The sequence below is a fragment of the Desmodus rotundus genome, chromosome X (assembly GCF_022682495.2).
Source record: "Desmodus rotundus isolate HL8 chromosome X, HLdesRot8A.1, whole genome shotgun sequence".
In the NCBI taxonomy this organism is placed as follows: domain Eukaryota; kingdom Metazoa; phylum Chordata; class Mammalia; order Chiroptera; family Phyllostomidae; genus Desmodus; species Desmodus rotundus.
This window is the reverse complement of record NC_071400.1, coordinates 99,120,014-99,140,844: the sequence shown is the minus strand read 5'-3', so window position 1 is coordinate 99,140,844 and position 20,831 is coordinate 99,120,014. Positions and strand designations below refer to the sequence as shown.

At 53.3% G+C, this 20,831-nt stretch overlaps 1 protein-coding gene across 10 annotated transcripts in view; it reads left to right on the top strand.

Annotated features, from left to right (window-relative positions):
• Positions 1–20,831, top strand: part of LOC139440241 (steryl-sulfatase-like) — a 113,574-nt gene that overhangs the window by 79,811 nt on the left and 12,932 nt on the right. For 9 of the 10 annotated variants that reach the window (XM_071220344.1, XM_071220343.1, XM_071220338.1 and 6 more), the window contains one exon: positions 2,647–3,979. The exons of the other annotated variant lie outside the window; for it this stretch is intronic. In XM_071220344.1, the coding sequence (XP_071076445.1) occupies positions 2,647–3,023 (377 nt within the window). In that variant the 3' untranslated portion in view covers positions 3,024–3,979. Of the gene's footprint in view, positions 1–2,646; positions 3,980–20,831 lie in introns of those variants that run through there. 10 annotated transcript variants of the gene reach the window in all.

The following is a 20,831-nucleotide window of genomic DNA, read 5'->3' as shown; positions in this document are numbered from 1 at the left end:
GTGAGCAGGGGCGACTCTCCCGTGCACGGACTCACCTGTGCACTAGAGACACAAACGCGTGCCCGCTCGGTGACTTGGCTGAGGCCCTCTCAGGTCCACTTGGCTCGGGGGTGCCCAGTGATCCCCGCACTGCCTGGTGGGACACTGTCCATAATTCCTAGGGGACTGTGTTAGCCTGTCCCGGCCACGTGTCCATCCCTGGGGCTGCCATCCAACCTCAAAATCCTTCCTGAGAACAGGGAAGAGGAATCCCGGGTGTCAGGGTGAGGAACAGGCCAGGTGGGGTGGAGCCGGGTGCAGCGGTCAGGAATGCACAGGCTCAGGTGCTGTTGCTAGCGTGCGCCGTTGCTAACGTGCACTGCACCACGTGGGGGGCGCTGTTGACACCATGGCAACGGGCAGACACAGCCAGCCCGGCTTGGCTCCGCACCTCGGGCAGGGCTGGCTTCCCCGGGACCAGGAAACCCGAGTCGACGGCAGATGTTTCACATCCCAGTTGCTGTTGGTCCAGAGCAGTGGGACGCCTCACTATTACCATTAAATACTGATTTCCCCAAAACTTAACAGCTGCGATTCTGTTTCGACCCTCGCATAACTTGAATCCCTTTCAACTTTTAAGGAGAGTGTGTCCTGTATAAGTTAACGACCCCGTAAGTACAATGATTCTGTAATTCAGTTTTCCGAGCGAGGTGAGGGACATGATTTCAGCAGGAACACATCTCGTCATGCCTCTAACATTTGAACAGGATGCCCGACAGCATGCATGTAACACGGGTAACTGTTCCTGCATTAACCTGGGGGATTGGAGTCCGCAAAGAAGGAAAGGCGGACAGTTCAGTGTGACATGCGTGCCTGGTCCGGACGAGGTTACATGTTCCCGTTCCTTACTGTGCACGCTGGGGCTTGTCACAGGCAGGGTGTCACTGTCGGACACTCGGGCAGCCCCTGGGGGAGCAGGGACGCACCCACCTGCCTGCGTGGGAGTCAGGCGCTCTCAGCTGCAGCCCTCGTCTGCGTCTGTTTTGTTCTTAACGTGATCATTGTGCCCAGAGTGTAAGGCAGCCCACCGCAGGGGCTGGGAGAGCTTGCTGTCTGATCCACGAGCCCAGGGCTAGCTCCTTCGGTGTCTGGGCCGCAGGGAACAGGTAGGGATGCGCGTCAGGGTCAGAAAGAGGCCTGGGGCCCGCAGTGCCCACCCAGGGACCATGTGTGCGAAGACAGGGTGTCCTGGGCGGCCCCAGGTGGGGCCCCGTCTGAAGGTCTTTGGGTCCAAGAGAAGAACTGCAGTGTTTCTGTACTGTGGCTATTCAGATAACAGGGCCCTTGACCCCTGTGGATAACGGGTCCTCGAACCCGCGGATAACGGGTCCTCGAACCTGCGGATAATGGGTCGCTTGCCCTGTGCTTCCTACGTGTTCCCTCAAAAACCCAAGAGAGGCCATGTTCCCCAGCACAGGCTTGCCTCGGGCCAGAGGCTGTCTGGGGACGGACGATGCACACTCCCGTGGCAACTGCTTGCAGTTAATTCTATTAATTCATTTTGTATGTGGATCAGTTACTCGCTAACTACCTATCATTACAGGAGTCACCACTGATATGACATAGGCAAATCATGCAAGCAAATTAAGTAGCCGTGTGGTGCTTGCTGCTGGCTGAGGCCGCACGAATTTATGGGACACGCCAGTGAGGAGAGCGTGAGAAAGGGCAGTTGTCTTGTGTGGCTAATTCCAGTGGGTCCACGCCCGTACGTTCTGTGTTTTTCAGCCACGTGCTTCATACCTGGGAAGCAGCCTTCTGGACCTCTGTCAGGGGTGTCTGGTCAGGAGTCAGCTTTTCAGACAGTGAGAACATTGCAGAATAAAGAGGAAATAAACCCGTCATTTCATAGTTGGTGGAAACATCTTTTTCTGACGTTGTCACATTTGGGGACTTCGTGGAACACAGAGCTTATGGTTTCAGAACAATCGAACCATCCTGCCCTGGGGCCAGCGACTTCCCCTGATTTGGAATTTGCAGCACATTTATTAAGCTAGTAACACACAGAGCACACCCTTCCAGCTCGGTCGTGTTTGGCAACCGTGCCGAGTTCTGCCTGTCTCGTCCCGATCTTCTATCAGAACGTGCCCATCAGCTCCCCGATCACGTCTGTTCCCCGTAGCAGAAGCACCTCATCCTCGGTCCCATGTGGCCGGGGCGCTGGGTGTCAGGCACGAGCACGTTCCCAAGGCTGAGAAAATGACAGGTTAACTGAGGTCCCGGGTGTGCCCTTCCTCTTGACGGCTGTGCGTGTGCAAGTCTGTGCCTGTGCGTGCCCATCGCAGGGTCCGTGTTAGCGGGGAGCCCGACTCTTCCTCCCGTTTGGTTTTAGGCGGAAACGTGGGCTGTACGTGGAAAATGGGGGCGTGGGAGTAATGGTCTGGTGGGCGGTGACTCTTGGCATGCTCTCCCCGTGACCCCGACTTGTGACCTTGTGCACCGCAGGCTCACCCCAGCTTCTATCCTTGTGCACCGCAGGCTCACCCCAACTTCTGTCCTTGTGCACCACAGGGTCACCCCAGCTTCTGTCCTTGTGCAGCACAGGCTCACCCCAGCTTCTGTCCTTGTGCACCGCAGGCTCACCCCAGCTTCTGTCCTTGTGCACCGCAGGCTCGTCCATCTGGAAGGCCTTTTTCTTCACGCCCAACTTCACCCCCGAGGGCGCCAATGGCTGCTTCCTCACACACGTGTGCTTCTGCCACGGGCGCTTCATCACCCACCACCACCCGCCGCTGCTCTTCGATCTCTCCAAGGACCCCAGGGAGAGGACCCCCGTGACCCCGAGCACCGAGCCCCGGTTCTGGGAGATCCTCGATGCCATGCAGCAAGCGGCAGACCGCCACACACACACCGTGCAAGAGGTCCCCAACCAGCTGTCCCTGCAGAACCTTCTCTGGAAGCCGTGGCTTCAGATGTGCTGCTCCTCGTCCTCCGGCCTGTCATGCCGGTGTCACCAGGAAAAGCAAGACCGGGGAGGGAGCGCATAGTCCTGCATGTCTGAGGGCAGGAGGGACGCACGGTGCCCGCTTCCCCCTTCCCATGACAGAGGCACAGGGGGAGCGTCACCGTGCCAACGCAGCACAGCCAGCACCTCAGACTGTGGTCCCCTCTCTATCTGGTCACCCGAGGGCCCCTTCGAGAGCCCCCCAGTGACCCTGTGGAAAAAAAACTCAAGGTTATCAGTGCAGAGAGGGACAGATGCTCGACGAATGCCTTCCACGGCCAAGTACGTGCACTGCTGTGAATGAGTGAGGTGTCCACGTGCAGCGTGGACAGACGCTGAGACGGTGTGCAAGGTACCCTCCCCACGGGAGAACGAGTGAACCACCATCCGCCTCACGAGCAACAGACGCTGATGAGGGTCCCAGCTCGTGACTGGAAGGCGATCGCTGTCAGTATTATTGAGAACACACCAAATATTACTCACAGTGTCGGTATTTATGTAAGCCCGGCTTCCTTCTTCCCTCGAGAAGGCTCAGATATTTAAACTATAGCATCTACCAGTTATCACTATTTCATGAACATCAGTAGATCTCGAGGGTAGATAGATTCTCACTGTTCACGTGCATTTCTAGCTCTGGAAATTGCTCAAAATATTCCTCATGCCGTGTAAGAAAATACCCGTATTAAAGAGCACGTGGGCACGTTAACGGCGTGCAGGGTTGTGGCTGATGTTCTCGCACAGCGGTTGTGGGAAGCTGCCGGTATGAGCTCGGTTTGGAAGCCGGTCGTGTTCGTTCCAAGTTGAAGATGTGCGATGCCAGTGGGCTTCCAGACGCTGTGTGGGATGGGACCGTGGGCGGCCGGCCGGATTTCCTAACTTGAGGCTTGCACGTGGATGACGTGCACGTGTATTTATGGGTACAGTTCAGTGTGTAACCTGTGCAATGGTGAGAGACATGAAGGATACATACAGTGCCACATTAAATTATTTTGCTCAGGAGAGACCTGCCCTTCTTTTTTATTTTGTCTAAAACAGGTTTGATGGAGTTCGTTGGGGTGATGTCGGGTAGTGAAACGCCACAGGTGTCCGGTGCACAATTCTGCAACACGCCACCTACGGGTTGGGTGGCGTCTGCACCGCCCCCAGGCAGGTCCCCTTCCGTCAGCGTTTATCCCCCCGTGACCTTCTGCGACCTCCCCCACCCCCTTCTCCTGGTCACCACCCACCCGTCGTGTGTGTCTCCGAGGGTTTTTCTGTTTTGTTCTATTCTGCGTAAGACCTCCTGTGCGCCACTTGCCTTCCGAGCATACATGGTATCACTTCTTGACTTCCATACCCCAGTCTCAGTGGACCGGGACTCCGTAAGCACGCATTAACCCTTTACCTCCCTCGAGTTTCAGCAGGCACTGTTTTCCAAGGTCAGGGACACGGCTGGAAGAGCGGACTCCCACCCCGCACATCCCGGTAGTGAAGGACTCAGGACAGGGGGCCAACATGAGAGCCCCCACCCCTGAAGGACTCGCTGTGAAGACAGGAGACATGGCCGGGGGGTGGGGGGGGAACACATTGGGCCTGAGTCTGGGGAACGTCACCTGTCACGAGTCCCTCTGGTGGCTAAGGTTTCTCGACACCTCCTTATCGTGTTCATGGGAGGTTGAAATAAAACCGCCCTTGGCAATGAGGATGCTGTGGTTCACCTCTGTTCAGCAAGTGCAGGGTGTGTCTGCTGCAAGGAACATATGGTGTGTCTCTCAAGGCTGAAGGGTTGGGGTGAGAAGTGCAGAGACCAGCGGGCATCCAAGTAGCCACTGACCACCAGGATGAGAGGGCCAGGCAAGGCCAAGGGGTCCGCCACGCACGCTGCCCCTGACCTTGTCTACTGCTCACCAAGAGTGGCTTTAAGAAAAAATTCACGTCCTCATCACCCCCTTCAACGTTGGCAGCCATCAGCTTATTCTTTGTTTTATGGTTTAAATCCTCACCCAAAGATAAGGTTTATGGATTTTAGAACGAGAGGGAGGGGGGAGAGAGAGAGGCATAGATCCACTGCCTCCTGTACACACCCTGGCCAGGGATCAAACCCACAACCTTCGTACGCACCCTGACGGGGAATCGAACCCACAGCCTGTCGGTGCGCAGGAGGATGCTGCAACCCGCTGAGCCACCAGGCCAGGGCTCAGCTTCTTCTTCATCTCCACGGGTGCGTTTCTCTTTTGTTTGTTTATTTTTAATATATTTATATTTATGATTATTTGTGGTTTTTAGATTCCACATAGAAGTGACATTACACAGTATTTCTCTTTATCTGTGTGATGTATTTAACTTTGCATAATACTGCCAGGTCCACCCATGTTGTTACAAATGGTAAGATTTCATTCCTTTTCATGGCTGAGTAATATTCCATGTACCACGTCTTCATTATTCAGTAATCTGTCAACGGACACATAAAGTGTCTCAATTTCTTTTAAAATCTGATTTAAATAAAAACATTGGGGGGTGGGGTGAAGTTGATAGCACATGGGTACCAACCCAGTCCTAAAATAAGAGTTTCAGTGCATTTTAATGTCTTATGTGTTCATGCAACATTTTCATCTTAGAACGGAGCTATTGATGTGTTTCTGCACCCACGCGACTGGGCACACTTTGATGGGTCCTATAGTCACATAGCTCTGTGCTTGGCAGCACAGCTGTTTGGAGCAGAGAAGTTCGACAAGGTTAAAATCAGATGCAGGAAGCCTTGTTCTCTCTTCTCTGTGGACTGGGTCGCTCCAGTTGCACTCCAGTTTTCCGGAAATACAAGACATCGCCACTGGTCAGGAGCCATGTGACTCACAGCCCCGGGGCGTGCTGCCCTGTCTCAGAGTGAATGCCCACGGCCCACAGTTTTCGTGCAGGCCAGGCAGCTGAGCGAGCGTGCAGGCCGTGAATGCGCAGGTCCCTAGGGCTGCCTGACCGGTTTGAGACACTCCGTCACCGCGTGGAATTCAACCCGTCTGTCCTCTTTGCTGGGGACCCTCCTTGGCTAGGCTTCTGCGTTCTCTCATTGGGCCGCAGAACTTGGCCCACAGTGGAAGGCCAAGGGTTGGCCCCGGCGGGCTCCCGGCACCCTCAGTCACCAGTTCTGAGGGTTTCATTGCAAAAGAACGAAATCCGCTTTTCATAGCCAAAGTGGACAATTGCAGGGACGAAGAAGCGAGGACGGTGACGACCGTCACAGCTCCATGGGAAGGCATCGTTGTGACAAAACAGGATTCTTTTATGCGGCCCTTGTTAATTATCCTAGTAACGGAGAATTGCCCAGCTAGACAACGTTTTCCGTGGGGCTTCCCTAAGACGCATTTTGATAAATATTTGCCGCTGTTTTTCGTGGAGTTTCTAAGGACAAAAGCAAAGTGAATCGTTTCTCTAGACCATTTTGCATTCAGTCAGTGAGTCTTTTCGTGAACCCTAAACTATGGGTTTGCCAGTGTCGGGGGTTAATCACATTGCCCTGGATTTTGTTTTGTCTTGGCAGACAAATACAGGTTTCTTTCCAGCATGAAGCTCTACACTGTGATTACTCCGCGGTCCATCGAAGCTGCCAACCCCTTACATGTTGCCAAAGCAAGACACCTTCACCAAACACTAAACTATGACGATAATGTCCATGGCGGACCCTGTGAATTTTGCATTTTTGCATTAAATGTGCCATTAGGAGACACCACCCCTTACTTATAATTCGCACGGGGTTGCGTGGTGCTTAAGCTGAAAGGAAATGCTTCTGATGTGACAATCGAAGCCTCAGGAATGTGGGAAGAAAGCTTCAGATAAATAACGAAACTGGGATTCTTGAGAGAGGCACAGATTAACATTTAAAAATGGCCCAGCGAGGGCCTCCAAAAGTTGTCTTGTCTGTGAAAATCAATTACGCAGCTGGAAAAAGTTGTGAGAACTATGTTTATAGGAGTCTCGAGATTCAGCAAAGGCTCCGAGTGAGGCAGGAGTGTTTGTTCGAGGGACACAGTGGACTCTTGGGAGGGACAGTGTGCTTGGTAGCTTTCTAACTAATGAGCTCGGTGGCTCCTCGTCCAGCTCCCTGGTGGCCGTGATGAGACCACAGCAGGGCGTCCCTGGCACACAGCGGGGGAGGGAGGCCCGCGCGGGCCTGGAGCTCTGTCCACTCCTCACTCCTGAGCGAAGGTTTGTCTGTCCGCTCTGTGCCTGACCTGGAGCTTGCCTGGTGCGAAAAGCCTTGTCCCTGAGAGAAGGAAGCCGGGATGCACACAGCAGTGTGGGTGGATGTCGGAAGCACCCAGCCAATGGGAAAGAGGCAGACACAGGGACCGCATCGTGTGTGAATCCACCGGTACAACATTTGCAGACTGCGTGAATCGACCGAGACAGGAAGGAGAAGGCTGCTTGCCCACGTACAAGTTTGCGCCCCGCCCCTCAAGTTCATAGGTTGGCATCCTAACCCCCACGGGGTGGGACCAGGAGGTTGGGGTTTGGGGAGGTGATAGGTCGTGAGGATTGAGCCCCAATGAAGGGATGAGCGCCCCTCTAGAAGGGACCCCAGAGAGCTCCCTCCTCTCTGCTGCGTAAGCACGCAGCCGGGAAGATACCCGATGTACCTGTGCCTTGACCTTGGACTTCCCAGGTTCCACAGCTGTGAGCCCTGCATGGCTGTGGTCCGAGCTGCCCCGTGCAGGGATCCTTTTTCCAAACAGGCAAACGAACTGAGACAGGGCCGAGCGAGGACTTTGATGGGTTTCTGTGCACAGTGAGGGAAGTGGTCTCCCAGGAGCTGGCGGTGCTGGTCACCCAACTTTGTGACTCCGCGAGAGGCCACCGAGGTGGGCACGTTACAATGCTCTCTATCATGGGATGGGAAGCCTGTGCATGATGTCCATAGCGGAGTCCATCATGTGAATACATTTTTTTTTTAAAGAAAAGGTAAAGTGAGGCTCTCTTAGCCTTCTGGTACGCAAAATCGACACTGTGGATAGGCTTTCTTGAAGACCGGGTACCTTCAGCACCGTCTTAGGATGGCTCCCCACACTTCTGGGGGCACGTTGTTCCCCCACGTTGCCCTCGGGAGCAGGTCCCCAAGTCTGAATAAAATGCGCCAGCTGCTGCACAGCCCTTGAAGGCCCTCCTCTGCCCACCGAGCCGCTTCCCAAATCCACAAGCCTCTCTTTGTCTTAGAATTCTCGGCGCGGTCGCCTCCGCTCTGGGAAATGTTACTGTTTCCCCTCGGACTCTGTAACCGCTGCTGGTACACATTTTGTAGCATGTGGTTTTGAGGGAGAGGCCGATCTGCGTTCATCTTTGTATCCAACGTGCACAGAACACCTTCGCAAGGATCTCTCGTGGTCTCTGGAGCCTGGGAAGGCTCCGTCTCTCACGATCTCCAGCATATGTAACCGCAGGCCATCCGCCTCGTCCATTTTCCCTCCTCTGCGTGTGTGGTAAAGGCATGTTACGTACAGAGGGGTCTAAAGGGGCCCAAAACCCGTGGCCACACACACACCTGCACAAGTACGTCCAGAGCAGCTTCGGCCGGCGTTGGCGGCACCTGGAGGGAACGAAGAACACCCTCGGTGGGTGGTGCGTGCGTACGCTGTGGTCCCTCCTCACAACGGAGTTGTATTGAGCACCAAAAGGGAAGGAGGCGTCAGGCCCTGCAAAGCCAGGGAGAACCCCGCAATGCGCATGGCTAAGGGAAGGAAGCCCATCCACATGGGCTGCACGCAGCAGGCACCCAGCTCTGGGACACCCTGAAAGAGCCAAACTATGGGGACCGTAAAAGATCTGTTGTTGCCAGAGGATAAGGAGAGGAGGGAGGGATGAATAGATGGGGCCCAGAGACTGTTTAGGGCCGCAAAACTACTCGGTGGGGTCCTATACTGGTGGGGACACGTCATCATGCATGTGTCCCAGCCCCCACAATGGACAACAGCAAGTGGACCGAATGGCCACTGTGGGCCCTGCGTGATGATGAAGAGGAGGACTGAGTGCAGGTTCAGCATTGTGACCGGTGCACCATCTAGTGGCCAGTGCTGGGACGGGGCGGGATGGGGGGAGTGTGCAGCACCGCACACAGGGGCCAAGGGGTGTACGGGAAATCTCTGGAGCCGACTCCTGCTTGGCTGTGACCCCCCAAACGTTCCTAAGAATAAAGCCGTAAGCACACAAGCACACACAGGGCGGTGGTAAGTGGGCTGTCAGGGGCCACATGCTGTTCTTCCAGGCCCCGAGTGAGGTCCCCTTGCTGCAGGGTGTTGCCCGTGCCATAGTGGGGTGGGAACCCCAATGCAGAGCCACCCCAACTCCGGGGAGTATCTTTCCCGTTGGCTGTGGGAACAAGACAGTGCTTTGCAGCATGCCAGAGAATGCAGTGTGAGCGATGCCCCCTGGAGGTGTGCACCGTAGCTGCACACTGCTTTGGTTTGTCCCTTTTCTCCAACTCCCTGGCCAGGTTCCATCTGTCTCATGGGAGGCTGCAGCTGGTAATGCCAGGCACACAGATTGCGGCCACTCCTCTGCGTGTTCCTTCCTAAGCTCACCCGGAAAAGTTGCCCTGGCTCCTTGGTGTTTGGCTCGTGCCTTCTCCCAGTTTGGGTCGCAGTTCTGTGCTGGGACATGCCCACTGCCCATAGTGACCTGTGCCCCTCTGAGTGAAAATGGACAACATATCTGTCACTCCACTCATCTGTGATTCTCTGGCCCTCCCCCATGTTATTCTGTGAGTCTTTCTCTGAACCCCCTGTGCCTTCTCCCTAACACCCTATGACAAGTGCAGAGTGGCCTGGTGCGTGCGTAAGAAATCTAGGTTCCACCGCCATCTTCCAAAGAAGCACACGTTTTTGGACCTGCTCCCGGCCTGAGACAGCTGCAGAGTGACCATCCCTTGGGAGACCAACCTCCCCGAGCTATTATTCACCGTGGTGAGAATTCACTGCATAAAAATCACCCTCTTACCAGTAATTATTCCTCGACAATCATAATGATCTGCATTATTAATCCAAACCCATTCATTTAATTCCTCATTAACTTAAAACCCTCAGCTGAATGACTGTTTTGCGTCCTGGACAATTACAACTAGTATCTTTGGAGGATAAGTCCTCATCATTTTTTCAGGCTACGGTGAAATAAGCAAATTATCTCATGGGATAGGCTGTCCTGGCAGAATTCAAACTTTGTCTGGGTCTCGAATCCCAAATGATATATCTGGAAAGTTGGATTTGTAGCACTAAAAAAAAATCAAAATGCAAACTGAGCTAGCTCTAGGAATACAGATACTGCAACCACCAAGGAAAAGATGGGTGTTTGGTTTTTTGGCAATAACACAGCCTTAAAATAGCTTTAACGGAAGTTGGAAGGTAATCATAGGAATAGGGCTTTGACCTCAATTAAAATCATTCCGAATGATGCATAACGTCACCCAACTTTCAGCTCCCCAGGAGATGCCATCCTTGGGGTTTGTCAATGACAATTAAACTTGAGTTATGAGATTAAAGGCTGGAAACGGGGGGAAGGAATTGTACGTGTTCGCTTTGCCCGTTCAGTCGAGCTGACTGGTTCGTCACTCCCGTGTTGTCTGAGCTGCTTTTTGCATTTTGTGCATTAAAGGCATGGCGTGGTTTTCCCACGGCTGGGTGCTCTGGACAAGGCGTGGCTGTCCTGAGAGCAGCCTGAGCTCAGGCATTTGAGGCGGCTTTCCGAGCTACATGGCTGTCTCTTACTCACTTCTTGACCCACAAGACATATCCCGAAGGACTCAATTCATATAGGTGGCCAGCACAGGAGCTGCATCGTTCGGGTGACTTAAAAAAGCACATGGGATGTGGTTAGTTTGTGTAAACATTTCCATCCTTTGGCGTATGGGGCCCTGGGTGGATCCCATTCAGAACAGACATTTCCTAGGAAGAGTTTGTTTTCCTTTTCTTGTCAGTGCTTTCGTGTCGAGGCTGCTTGTGGGCCATCTCTGGTCTTCCACTCTCTGACACCCCATTCGGTTTAACCGTACAAAGCAGAGAACCTCAGGTGTGGAGCTTCAGAGAAGGGTATCGACTCTGGCCCAGGCCTCCACTTGGAAACGGCCCTGTATGTGTCAGCTATTTTCATAGTCACGCTGTGTAACAAGCCACCCCTAATGCAATGGCGTAAAAATACACAGTTATCCCTGTGCTTCTTAGCCTGGGGGCGGGGGTGAGGTCATCCAGTCTGCAGTCAGGTTGGTACATAAAATTAACCCTTACAGAGCAGGTCAAGTTCATGAGCAGGGCTGAAATAAGCGGGGGAAACGGGCTGAGACACAGACAGCAGCCATGATTTGCAAGGTCTCCCTGAAGGCCTTGGCCTGTACCGTAAAGACATTGGATGGATGGACCTACGGGGTGTTATGCCAAGTGAAGTAAGTCACAGAGACGAATACCAGGTGATTTCACTTAGGGCAAAATAAACGGACAAGCAGAACAGAAACAGACTCATAGATGCGGAGAACGTTTGGGTGGCTGCCAGGTGGGAGGGGTGTCAAGGGCCCGCGTGAAACTGCTGGAGGGTTTTAGAAGCACAGGTCGGCAGGTAGCGAATAGTCACAGGCACGTAAAGTCCGTCACAGGGACTAGAGTGCGTGATTTTGTCACCACTGCGGACGGTGTCAGACGGGTGGGAGGTGTATTAAAGCGACCAGTCCCCGCCGTCGGTCAGGCCGACGTGCCCCCAACATCTCCACCCTTTGTGCCCAACACCCTGTGACCCACAGCATTGGAGTGTACTTGGCAGGCTCCCTAGAAAGGCTCCTGCCTTCCGATGGGCTCCAAAGCCCTGGGATTGGCCCTCTGTCTTCTCTCTGGGACCCTCATCTCTCTGCACGTTTCTTAGGTAGCACCAGCCTCTTTCTCTCCGCCACCACCTCTCAGCAGACCAGATTGCCTCGAGCCCTCCTTCCCTTGCACACACCGGGGCATCGTCCCTTCCCTGCTGCATCGCCAACCCTTGCTGCCTCACACAGCGCTCCTCCGTCACTGGTGTTGCTGCTGTCTCCCGGCTCGCCCGCCAACAGCGAAGCCAGGCTCCTTCTCCTGCTGTCCATGTGGAGCTCTCATGGGTTCCTGGTCATCTTTTGCTTTGTTGTCCTCGTGGCTGGTGTCTTTTCACATCCATTTCCATGGAATTGGCATGGATTTGCCACCACTGACCCAACTCTTCCTTTCTAAGGCCTTCCCGGGCCAGTGTGGGGCATCGCGCACTCCAAGTTCTCATGAGATCCCTCTCTCCTTTCGGGAGCTCTCTGTTTTCTTGTTTTGTCTGATTTTTTTTCTTTGTTTGTTTAAAAAATATTCTTCCCTTATCCTACCTCCCGCTGCCTTCCCGTGAACAGTAGGGACTCCCCCTGGAACTTCCTCGTCTGCCACTTTCTTTGGATGTAAAGGTCATGGATCAGTGTCAGCTGGCCTCCCCCCTTCTTTCATACCGGCGCACGGGCTGTGAAGTACAGACTGGCCGCCAAGTGCAGCCCCGGGAATGTAGCCCATCACCCCGTAACAGCGGGGCGTGCGCCAGGTCGAGGGCCGGGAGCATGCTTTGTACAGGGCACGCTGGAATCTGCTCTCTTTTTATACTCTGTCCTGTCCGTGACCACTTCCTCTGAGGAGGGACTGGCTCTCACGCGCTCACACCCACTCAAAGTCACAGTTTTATAAATGCCTCTCTGGCCACATTGGGCTCACGCAACTCATCCCACACAGAATGAATTAACCTCTGCTTTCCCCGTGGGGGGCAGGAGGAGGAATATACACAGCCCTGCTCTTTCTCTCGGCTAATTGCATTACCATTTTCTGATTGCTTTGGCCTCCAAACATGGAAGTCACCTTTCCTTCCTCTCCCGACTCGTCATTGCATTTTTATCGAGTTCTGCGGAGTCCACTTTAGCAATGTCTCTTGAACTTGCGCCCTTCTATTGATTCCCAGTGCGACTCGGTGACTTTAGGGCCTTGTCATCCCTTATCTAGATTATTTCGGAGGGGGGGGTCCTCCCTCCGACAGCTTCTTGGGCCCTCGAGTCTGCAGACAGATGCTAAGCCTGGCTTTCTCGACACTCATTCCGTAACCTTATCTTCCCATCTGCATTCGCTTGTCTCTCTGTGTGTTTTATGTTCCAGCCACACTGGATAGCAAGCTATTCCCTCTCTCTGATCTTGGCTATGTTTCTTGGGTCCTCACTGATCCCGCCATCCGGAATCACTTTTCTTCTATCCCCAGACACATCGGTATTCGTTTTCTATTGCTGCCATGAGAAAAAAAAATTGCCACACTTAGCAGCTTACAATATCACGCAGTAAACATCTCCATTTGGGGGGTCAGGGTAAGGGGCGGGGGCTTGGTTGGGGTCTCTGCTCTGGGTTTCGTAACGCTAATGCCAACCTCAAGGTAGTAGAGGGTCTGAGAGAGAACTGCCTTTCTGAGCCATTCAGGCGGTCGGCAGGGTCCAGCTTCTTCCACATGTAGGACCGCGCTCCCCGTTTTCTTGGTGGCTGTCCTTCGGGGCCCATTGTGAGCTCCTTATGGCCAGCCGCATTTCTTGCTGTGCTGCCCCTTTGGCTTCAAACTCTCAACAGCATGCTGGGTCCTCCTCATGGCCCCCTATCTCCGCCTTCTCCTTGAGCCGCGTCTCTGCCCGGCCAGCTAGAAAAAGCCCCCTGTTTGTGGGGCTCGTGCGACTGGATGGAACCGTAGAATTCAGGATTATCCCCGGGCCTGTAGGTCAGTCACCTGAATTCCATCGGCAGGTGTAAGTGTGTCCCATAACGTGTTCACAAGGTCAAGTTTTCGGAGTGTGGACGTCTTCAGGGGGTGTTGTGTTTACCGCACGAGCTCCATCGTGTTTCAACACACAAGCTCTGCCACCTGACTTGTGCTTAGTTTCTTTGTTTCAACGGATGATTCTAATGTTCTGCTGACCGAGGTCATCCGATTCAGGACGTGACTCATGTTACGTTTTAGTATCGGGTCTCATCAGTGTGCCCCACCACCAACGCTGAGTTCCGTGTGCTCAGGAACACCCGCAACTGCACGTCCACAATCCCGCATTGGTCCAGGAAACGGGGGATGTTCTGTAATAATTCGGTGAAGCTGTATTCACTGCTCGTTCTGTCGGAGGCACTCCGAGTGGCAGATCACGGGGAATTGGACGGCGCCCGTGAATGGGCGGCGTGAGAGGTAAATCTTCCGAAATGGTACTCATGCCCAGACGCAGCCCGACTTACCCGGAAGCAGAGACACCACACGCACTCACCGCATTGTGTTGCTGCTACACACCGCATAGCTGTGTGTTGCTGCTACACAAACTCACGGGCTTCACACGACATAGGGTGTTACCCTGCAGCACTGTGGGTCAGGAGCGAGGGCACAGGGCTAACTGGGACTTCTGGTCCCCGTCCCTCCCAACGCCACAGTCAGTGGGGCTACGGTCTTCTCAGAAGGCTGGCCTGAGGACGCACTTGCCTCTCGGCTGACAGGACTGTGGGGAAATCCAGTCCCTTCCCTCACGTCTGATGGAGGTCTGGCTCGTCGATCTTCCTCTTTGACAGGGCTGGATCCAGTCCGGCAACGTGCAGCTTCCACACGCGTGAGCTGAGAAGGCAAGGCAGACCAGAGGCAGGATGGGGTGACCGTGTTTCGTGAGCTCATGGGGAAGCCGTGCCTCAGTGCCCTGGCGTGTGCTGTTCATTACAGGCCAGTGAGTCGGCTCACACGGGAGTCCGAGGGTGTGGGCCGCTGGACACCGGAGAGCCTGCCTGCTGTGTCTGTCCGCACAGAGACACATGTCCTTACTCACTTGGTAGTGGGAGAACATACACGCTGGCAGGAGAGAGCAGGAGCAGCGGACGGTAGAGCTCGGGGGATGGGGGTCAGGCAGGTGTACGGACGGGGTGCTAGTGTGAGCAATGGGAGTTGCGAGATGGGTAGAGAGTAAGTAGAATGCCTTGTTCATAAAGGCATTTTCCTCAGGACTCAGGTTGATAGTCTTCCGATAAGCAGAGAACAACCCTACCTGCCCACGTGTGAGCGTAGGAAAGCGCAGTGTAACACCCAGGTCCGTGCAGGAAACGGGATTCCTCTAGAATCACGGTTCCCCAGTGGCTCGGTCTCAGGGCTCCTTTTCAGTTTTAACAGTGATGGAGGGTCCCACAAAGGTGTCACTTGCGTGAGTCACATCCATGGATGTGCACCCAGTTAGAAATGAAAATGGAGACATTTAAAAGTGGTTGTGTATTCACTGTGGAGGTAAAATAACAAAGCTCTTTGACATGAACGTGAAAACATGTTTGTTTCCCAACACATAATAGTAAAATAGAACATCCCCTGGCATTTTTGCAAATCTCTTTAACGTCTGGTTGTAATAACAGACAGCTAGATTTTCAGAGCAGCTGGTGCCTTCCATCTGCAACAGTGTATTCTTTTGTGTGCAAAGAAAACCTGGCCTCCTGCGGATATGTAACTGGAAAACACGGGGTATTCAAGTAACTGTAGATTTTAAAAGACGCCCCCCAAACTCAACACTGATAGAGCGTCACAGGGCAATTAAAAGGTGTCATCTGAGCCCACATGAAGCATGATTTGTTCTCTGTAACATGAAAATTACCATGTACTCTTGCCTTTAGCATGCAACTTTCGTGTGGGCGAGACTTTCTAACAATATGCATTGGCCATTTGGGAAAATGCCAGTTCACAGAGTCATGTGGGGCTTCCAGATAGCCGCGCCCTTCCTTATATAAGATGAGGAAGCACGTGGGTTAAGATCACTATCACTGCCGACTTTATTGGGGAAGCATTGAAGTTTTGGGAGGCGGGCGAGTTCATAGTGGCAGACGTTGAGTCCTACATAGTGATTAGGCATTTATATACTTTGCAGAGCACCCCCCCCCCAGTAAGCCTATTCCCCATCTGGCATCATTACATAGTCATTACGGTGTTATTAACTATATTCCCTGTGCTGCCCTTGACTTGGGATTGCTATTTTTAAAGCACTGTGCCATAGGCCAGGGGTGCGGGAGGCGGTGTGCTGCTGGAGACATTGGCTGGAGGCCTAAAAACATGGTTTTTAGAAAAGATTTTATTTATTTATTTTAGAGAGAGGGCAAGGGAGGAAGAAAGAGAGGGAGAGAAACATCCATGTGTGGTCGCCTCTCACGCGCCCCCTACTGGGGACCTGGCCTGCAACCCAGGCACGTGCCCTGACTAGGAATCGAACCAGCGACCCTTTGGCAAGGATCCCACACGGAATTACCATCGCTTGCCTGCCCGTCTCTCAAGTTCAGACGGTAGCTACTAGTTCACTCCCCTACTCGAACAATGGGACACTAGTTTGTCCTGGAGACAACCGTCAACATTCATCGTGCGTGGCCTCCGTGGGCCCTTCCTCGCCGTGATGCGGAATATTCAGACAGATGAAGCTGGCGTTCTCTTCCTCAGGGCACGCGTGTTAGCATCCCCCGGATCCACCACCTTGCTCAGCGCCAAGGGGCCGGCAGTGGGGGCTGCCGCAGCTTTTGAGGGATGAAAACAGGAGATGATATTTCCGTATCATTATGAAGAGTGATATTTTCCCGGGGAGCCTGAAAAACATCTCCCACACTGCCACGTGTCCGGTGTCGGAGGCCCACTCTTTGAAAACGCCCTCTACCTGGATATACCAGGTAGCACCCTTGAGTGACGATGCTATTTTAAGAGACCACAAAAGTTAAAATTGCCTTCACTGACAGCCGCTGTTTTGCCTTCCATCAGCTCTGCAGCTAAAATTCAACAGGGCCTGGTCTTCCTCTCCAATCCCTGCTCTGGACAGGAAAACACAGCAAAACTTCTCAACTTAGACACCGATTACTACATTCTTCCTTATTCGCCACCAACGGGTCTTCAGAGCCTGCAGCGCTTTTTGCTGTTGCGTTGTTAATGAATTCGATTCATTGGCTGGTGGCTCTTTCTCAATGAGCTACAATTGTTTCCATTTGTGTATAGTGTATCCATCCCTTGCAGTGCTGGGAGTGTGTATCTGCGGAGGTAGACGCAACACCTCTTTAAGGATTCTGTGCCTCTGGTAGTATGTTACGCTATCCTTTGAAATATTACACACTTCAAAGATCTTTGTTCAATAGAGATAAAGAAGTAGGTGCCATCTCATCACATTATAAAGAAAATAACGATGGAGTAAACCCTATAAACCTCATCGAGAAGGCAGCTGTCCTTGTTTTTGTAATAACAAAGGAGCCAGTTGGAAAGACAAATGGAAACAATGTTTTCATTCGGTTCTGCTAAAAAGACACCTTGAAAAGCTCGCAGACACGTAAGGCCACCGGCAACACTAGCAATTATAAATAAAATCAGGACAAGAGACAGATAAAGAGAAGTTGCAATGAAAATTCATTGCATGACAGGGTACCTCTGAAAGCCAGTGTTTTATAATTGCTCTTTGATCCACTGAGTTCGCGTCGGGGAGCTCTCTGAACGCCTGGTCGTGATTGTGAAGGTGCGTGGTCGAGCTAGCTTTGTGCACCATGGGAGTGGGACACTTGTGTGAATTCCTGACCCCGGGCCATTTCTATCCTGGTCTTCATCCCTGCACATCTTCCCCAGACCCGTTTACCACATGGTTTGCGGAGGGCTTCTCAGTCTGGAAGCCTCGGCTTGCTTGTCTCGTCTTCAGTGTAGGAGAGACGGGAGGACCTGGGGGTGCTAGACACAAGGGTGAGACCGAGATAATGGGGGGCTCCCTGACATCGCTCGAAGCCTCACTTCCCTTTGCTGCAAAATGGGTCTAGAAACATCTACTCCTCGATAGGGTTGTAAAAGGCGGAATGGATGCAATACCCTGCCTATCCCAGCTGTCAGTCAGTGTGGCTGCTGTTTTTATAAGGTCCAGCGCAGAGAACGCCCCCATTGGATGACAAAATGTTTTATCCCAAATCGTAAGCATGTCCTTTGGTAACATAACAGGAGCACACTCAAACCCACCCTGTGGCATGTTCAAATGTAAACTGTAAATTAATACGCCCATGTCGTCACCCTGCCAACCACACTCGAGCAGGCCTCACTTGTGCCAGACCCTGTATAAACTCACAAAAAACATTTTTTCAATTTCCTTGCTCTCTCAAAAATGTTGTTCCCTAAATATGCAGTTATGGCAGAGCTCGCCTCCTGTAAAATACATTCTGAGCGGCGTCCTGTTTCTCACTGAGGAGATACTAAGTGGCTTCTTCTCCCGCTCACACGCCTGGTGACCCAGACCCACGTCCTGGCTCCTCACGTCAGGCCCGGGGTTAAGGTTCGGGAGGGTCCCCTCTTGATGAGGACCTCCTGGGTATGCCTGTCTGGATTCCTTTTTGGTGACTTGCCATGGTATTCAGGTGTGGAACCGTCAGAGAAGGCGGGGCTACCTGCTACCACGACTACTGTAAGCCTTGTGCTCCTGACATATCTGGAGTTCCCCGTTCAGTGTGCCAGGACTGGGCGATGCCGTGGAGAATCTGCCTTGGATACTCGTTCCCAACCCTGGCTTCAAGAAATGCAGACTCGTCCTCGCCTGGGCTTTGCAGCCCGCATCTCGAGAGCAGATGAAAGAGACGCACAGCACATAGCTCCGGTTGATTTCTGTGGTTCTTATGCATTATTAATCTTCTTCACACACACCAAAGTCCTCTGCATGTCAAGATTAATTAGACTCCTTGATGGGTGTTTCATGTAAGGATCGGCACACTGTGACTTCTGCCCAATGGAACGGACGGTTGAGGAGCTCGGTTCCCCGACTCCTAGTCAAGCCGAGTCACACACGGACATCCCGCCTAATGATCTCGGACAGGCTGCCTGGTAACGGGGTGCCTGCACATGCCTGTACACTTGTTTTTCCTAATTGAAATTAATTGCAATAAATATGTTAAACTCAGTCACCTCATTGTAATGAAATGGTCGCGCTCTTTCTCACGCTAATGAGCCTGGCTATTTTTTTACAAAATTATCTCTTAGACATTTTCCCTTTGACGTGTTTTGTAGGGGCAGCGCGTCTTTCTATCCCCAGTTCCGACCGGTCTCAGCAGCGGGTAAGGCAAGATGGAGGGCCTGCGTGCCGGAGGGAACGGAGCTGGTCAATCGAATGCCACTCCAAAAGCAGCAACGGCAGAGCGGAACCTGATCCCGCCGACTAATTGGCAGTGCAGAGCTGTTCCGCGCAGTAATTATCCCACAGATGCTGGATGAGCGTGTCTGAAATGAACCGAAGAGTTAGATTAGAATCTTTGACCTTGACAAGTGTGCCCTTGTCAAGCACAGCCAGGGACCACCGGCAGCCAGGCTCCGGGTGTTCCGAGAGCATACTGTACGTAAAAGACATATTCACAGGCACGGCAATATTACCCTCTCATTACAAATGCTGTAATTGGCAGTGACCTTGAACGTCGTACCTGAGATTCCTACACACAAAGGTATTTTCTAAGGAGCCCGCGTGATGCGTGTCCTGTGGGGTAATCTGCACGGCCACCCCAAAGTTGTCCAGGCAGAGATGGGGAGGCGCGGCGTGGGGCAGGATCCCGCTCCTCTTCCACGCTGTCCTGTTCTCGTACACACCAGAGGGCTCTCCACGGCCCGGTTCCAACCGCCGGTCACCAAGGAGACAGAGGGGAAAGGTATGCATCCGGAAAGCAGCGTAGCCTCGCCGCATGACGCACTCATGTTGCTTAATTCCAAAAATGTCACCTGCCCGTTGCTAATCATCCCTGCCTAGCGCTAGTGAGCACTGTTGCAGAGGGCCCATGGTGGTTAGCACTTTCGTGTATTATGTGGAGAGTTGCCTGGTTGACCCACAGCGTAGCATGTTGCCGAGGGCCAGCTCTGCGAGCACAGCCTCATAGCTCGGGAGAGCTGGGCTCTCATCGCGCCTTTGAGTTTCTCTGCGCCCAGTTGTTAGTAGCGTGGGCATCTTTTCGCAGCCCGGGAACCATCCCACGTCTATACGAGGGAGTTAACACGTGAGTGCGAAGTGTGTGTGCGAGGCTGGCGGCTGCAAGTGCGCCAGGCTCAGCTTGTGGGACATTCTCAGGACCAGGCTGAGCACAAGGCAGATTCCAGTCACCAGGGTCCCGCCTCTGCCTCTGTGACTGTCTGTGGCTCCGGGTTCAGTGCGCTGCTCGAATGTGCAAAACAACCACCCGCAGGTAAAGGAAACACTGTTGCAATAGCCAGACTCCAGCAGCCAAGAACACAACAAGGCCAACTGGTTCACAGCACATTTCAGGTGCTCGGCCGGGTGCAGGGATGGGGGGAGTGCTTTTCATTATTGTCTTTGTGACTCGGAGGCACTGAGGGAGGAAAACCCTCTCAAACTAATCAACTGTCAGGGTAACGCAGCCTCTTTCTGTTTTGCATTTTGGGTAAATATTCAGAATCCCACCTCCCCGCCAGGTTGGAACCGTCCCACACTCTGTCGCAAAGGTGGGTCTGTCATCCTTGTGTGAGATGCGGTCTGGGGGCGCAGGGAGCCTCTGTCGCTTCTTGGTGGTGGCGAGGGGCCCGTGGGAGTCAGGGCTCTGTGAGCTCGTCTTCCCTGGCTTCCTGCCCTGCAGCAGACACAGCCTGCGGTCCGGTCCATCCTGGGGATGCGAGTGATCCTTCCAGCTCCCCCGCAGAGCTGCTCACGGCCCCCCACCCTGGCTGGCTCTGCATGCGGGCTCTGGTCCTGTGTGCATGCCCGAACCCACAGACCTCCGCCGCCTCCTGCCGCAGTTGCCCCTGGCTCAGCCTTCAGGTCAGGGTTCTCTCTCTTCCTCCTTTGAGTCTGCGAGGATGCTCCTTGCATTTTAACCGTGGGCCTCTCCACTGC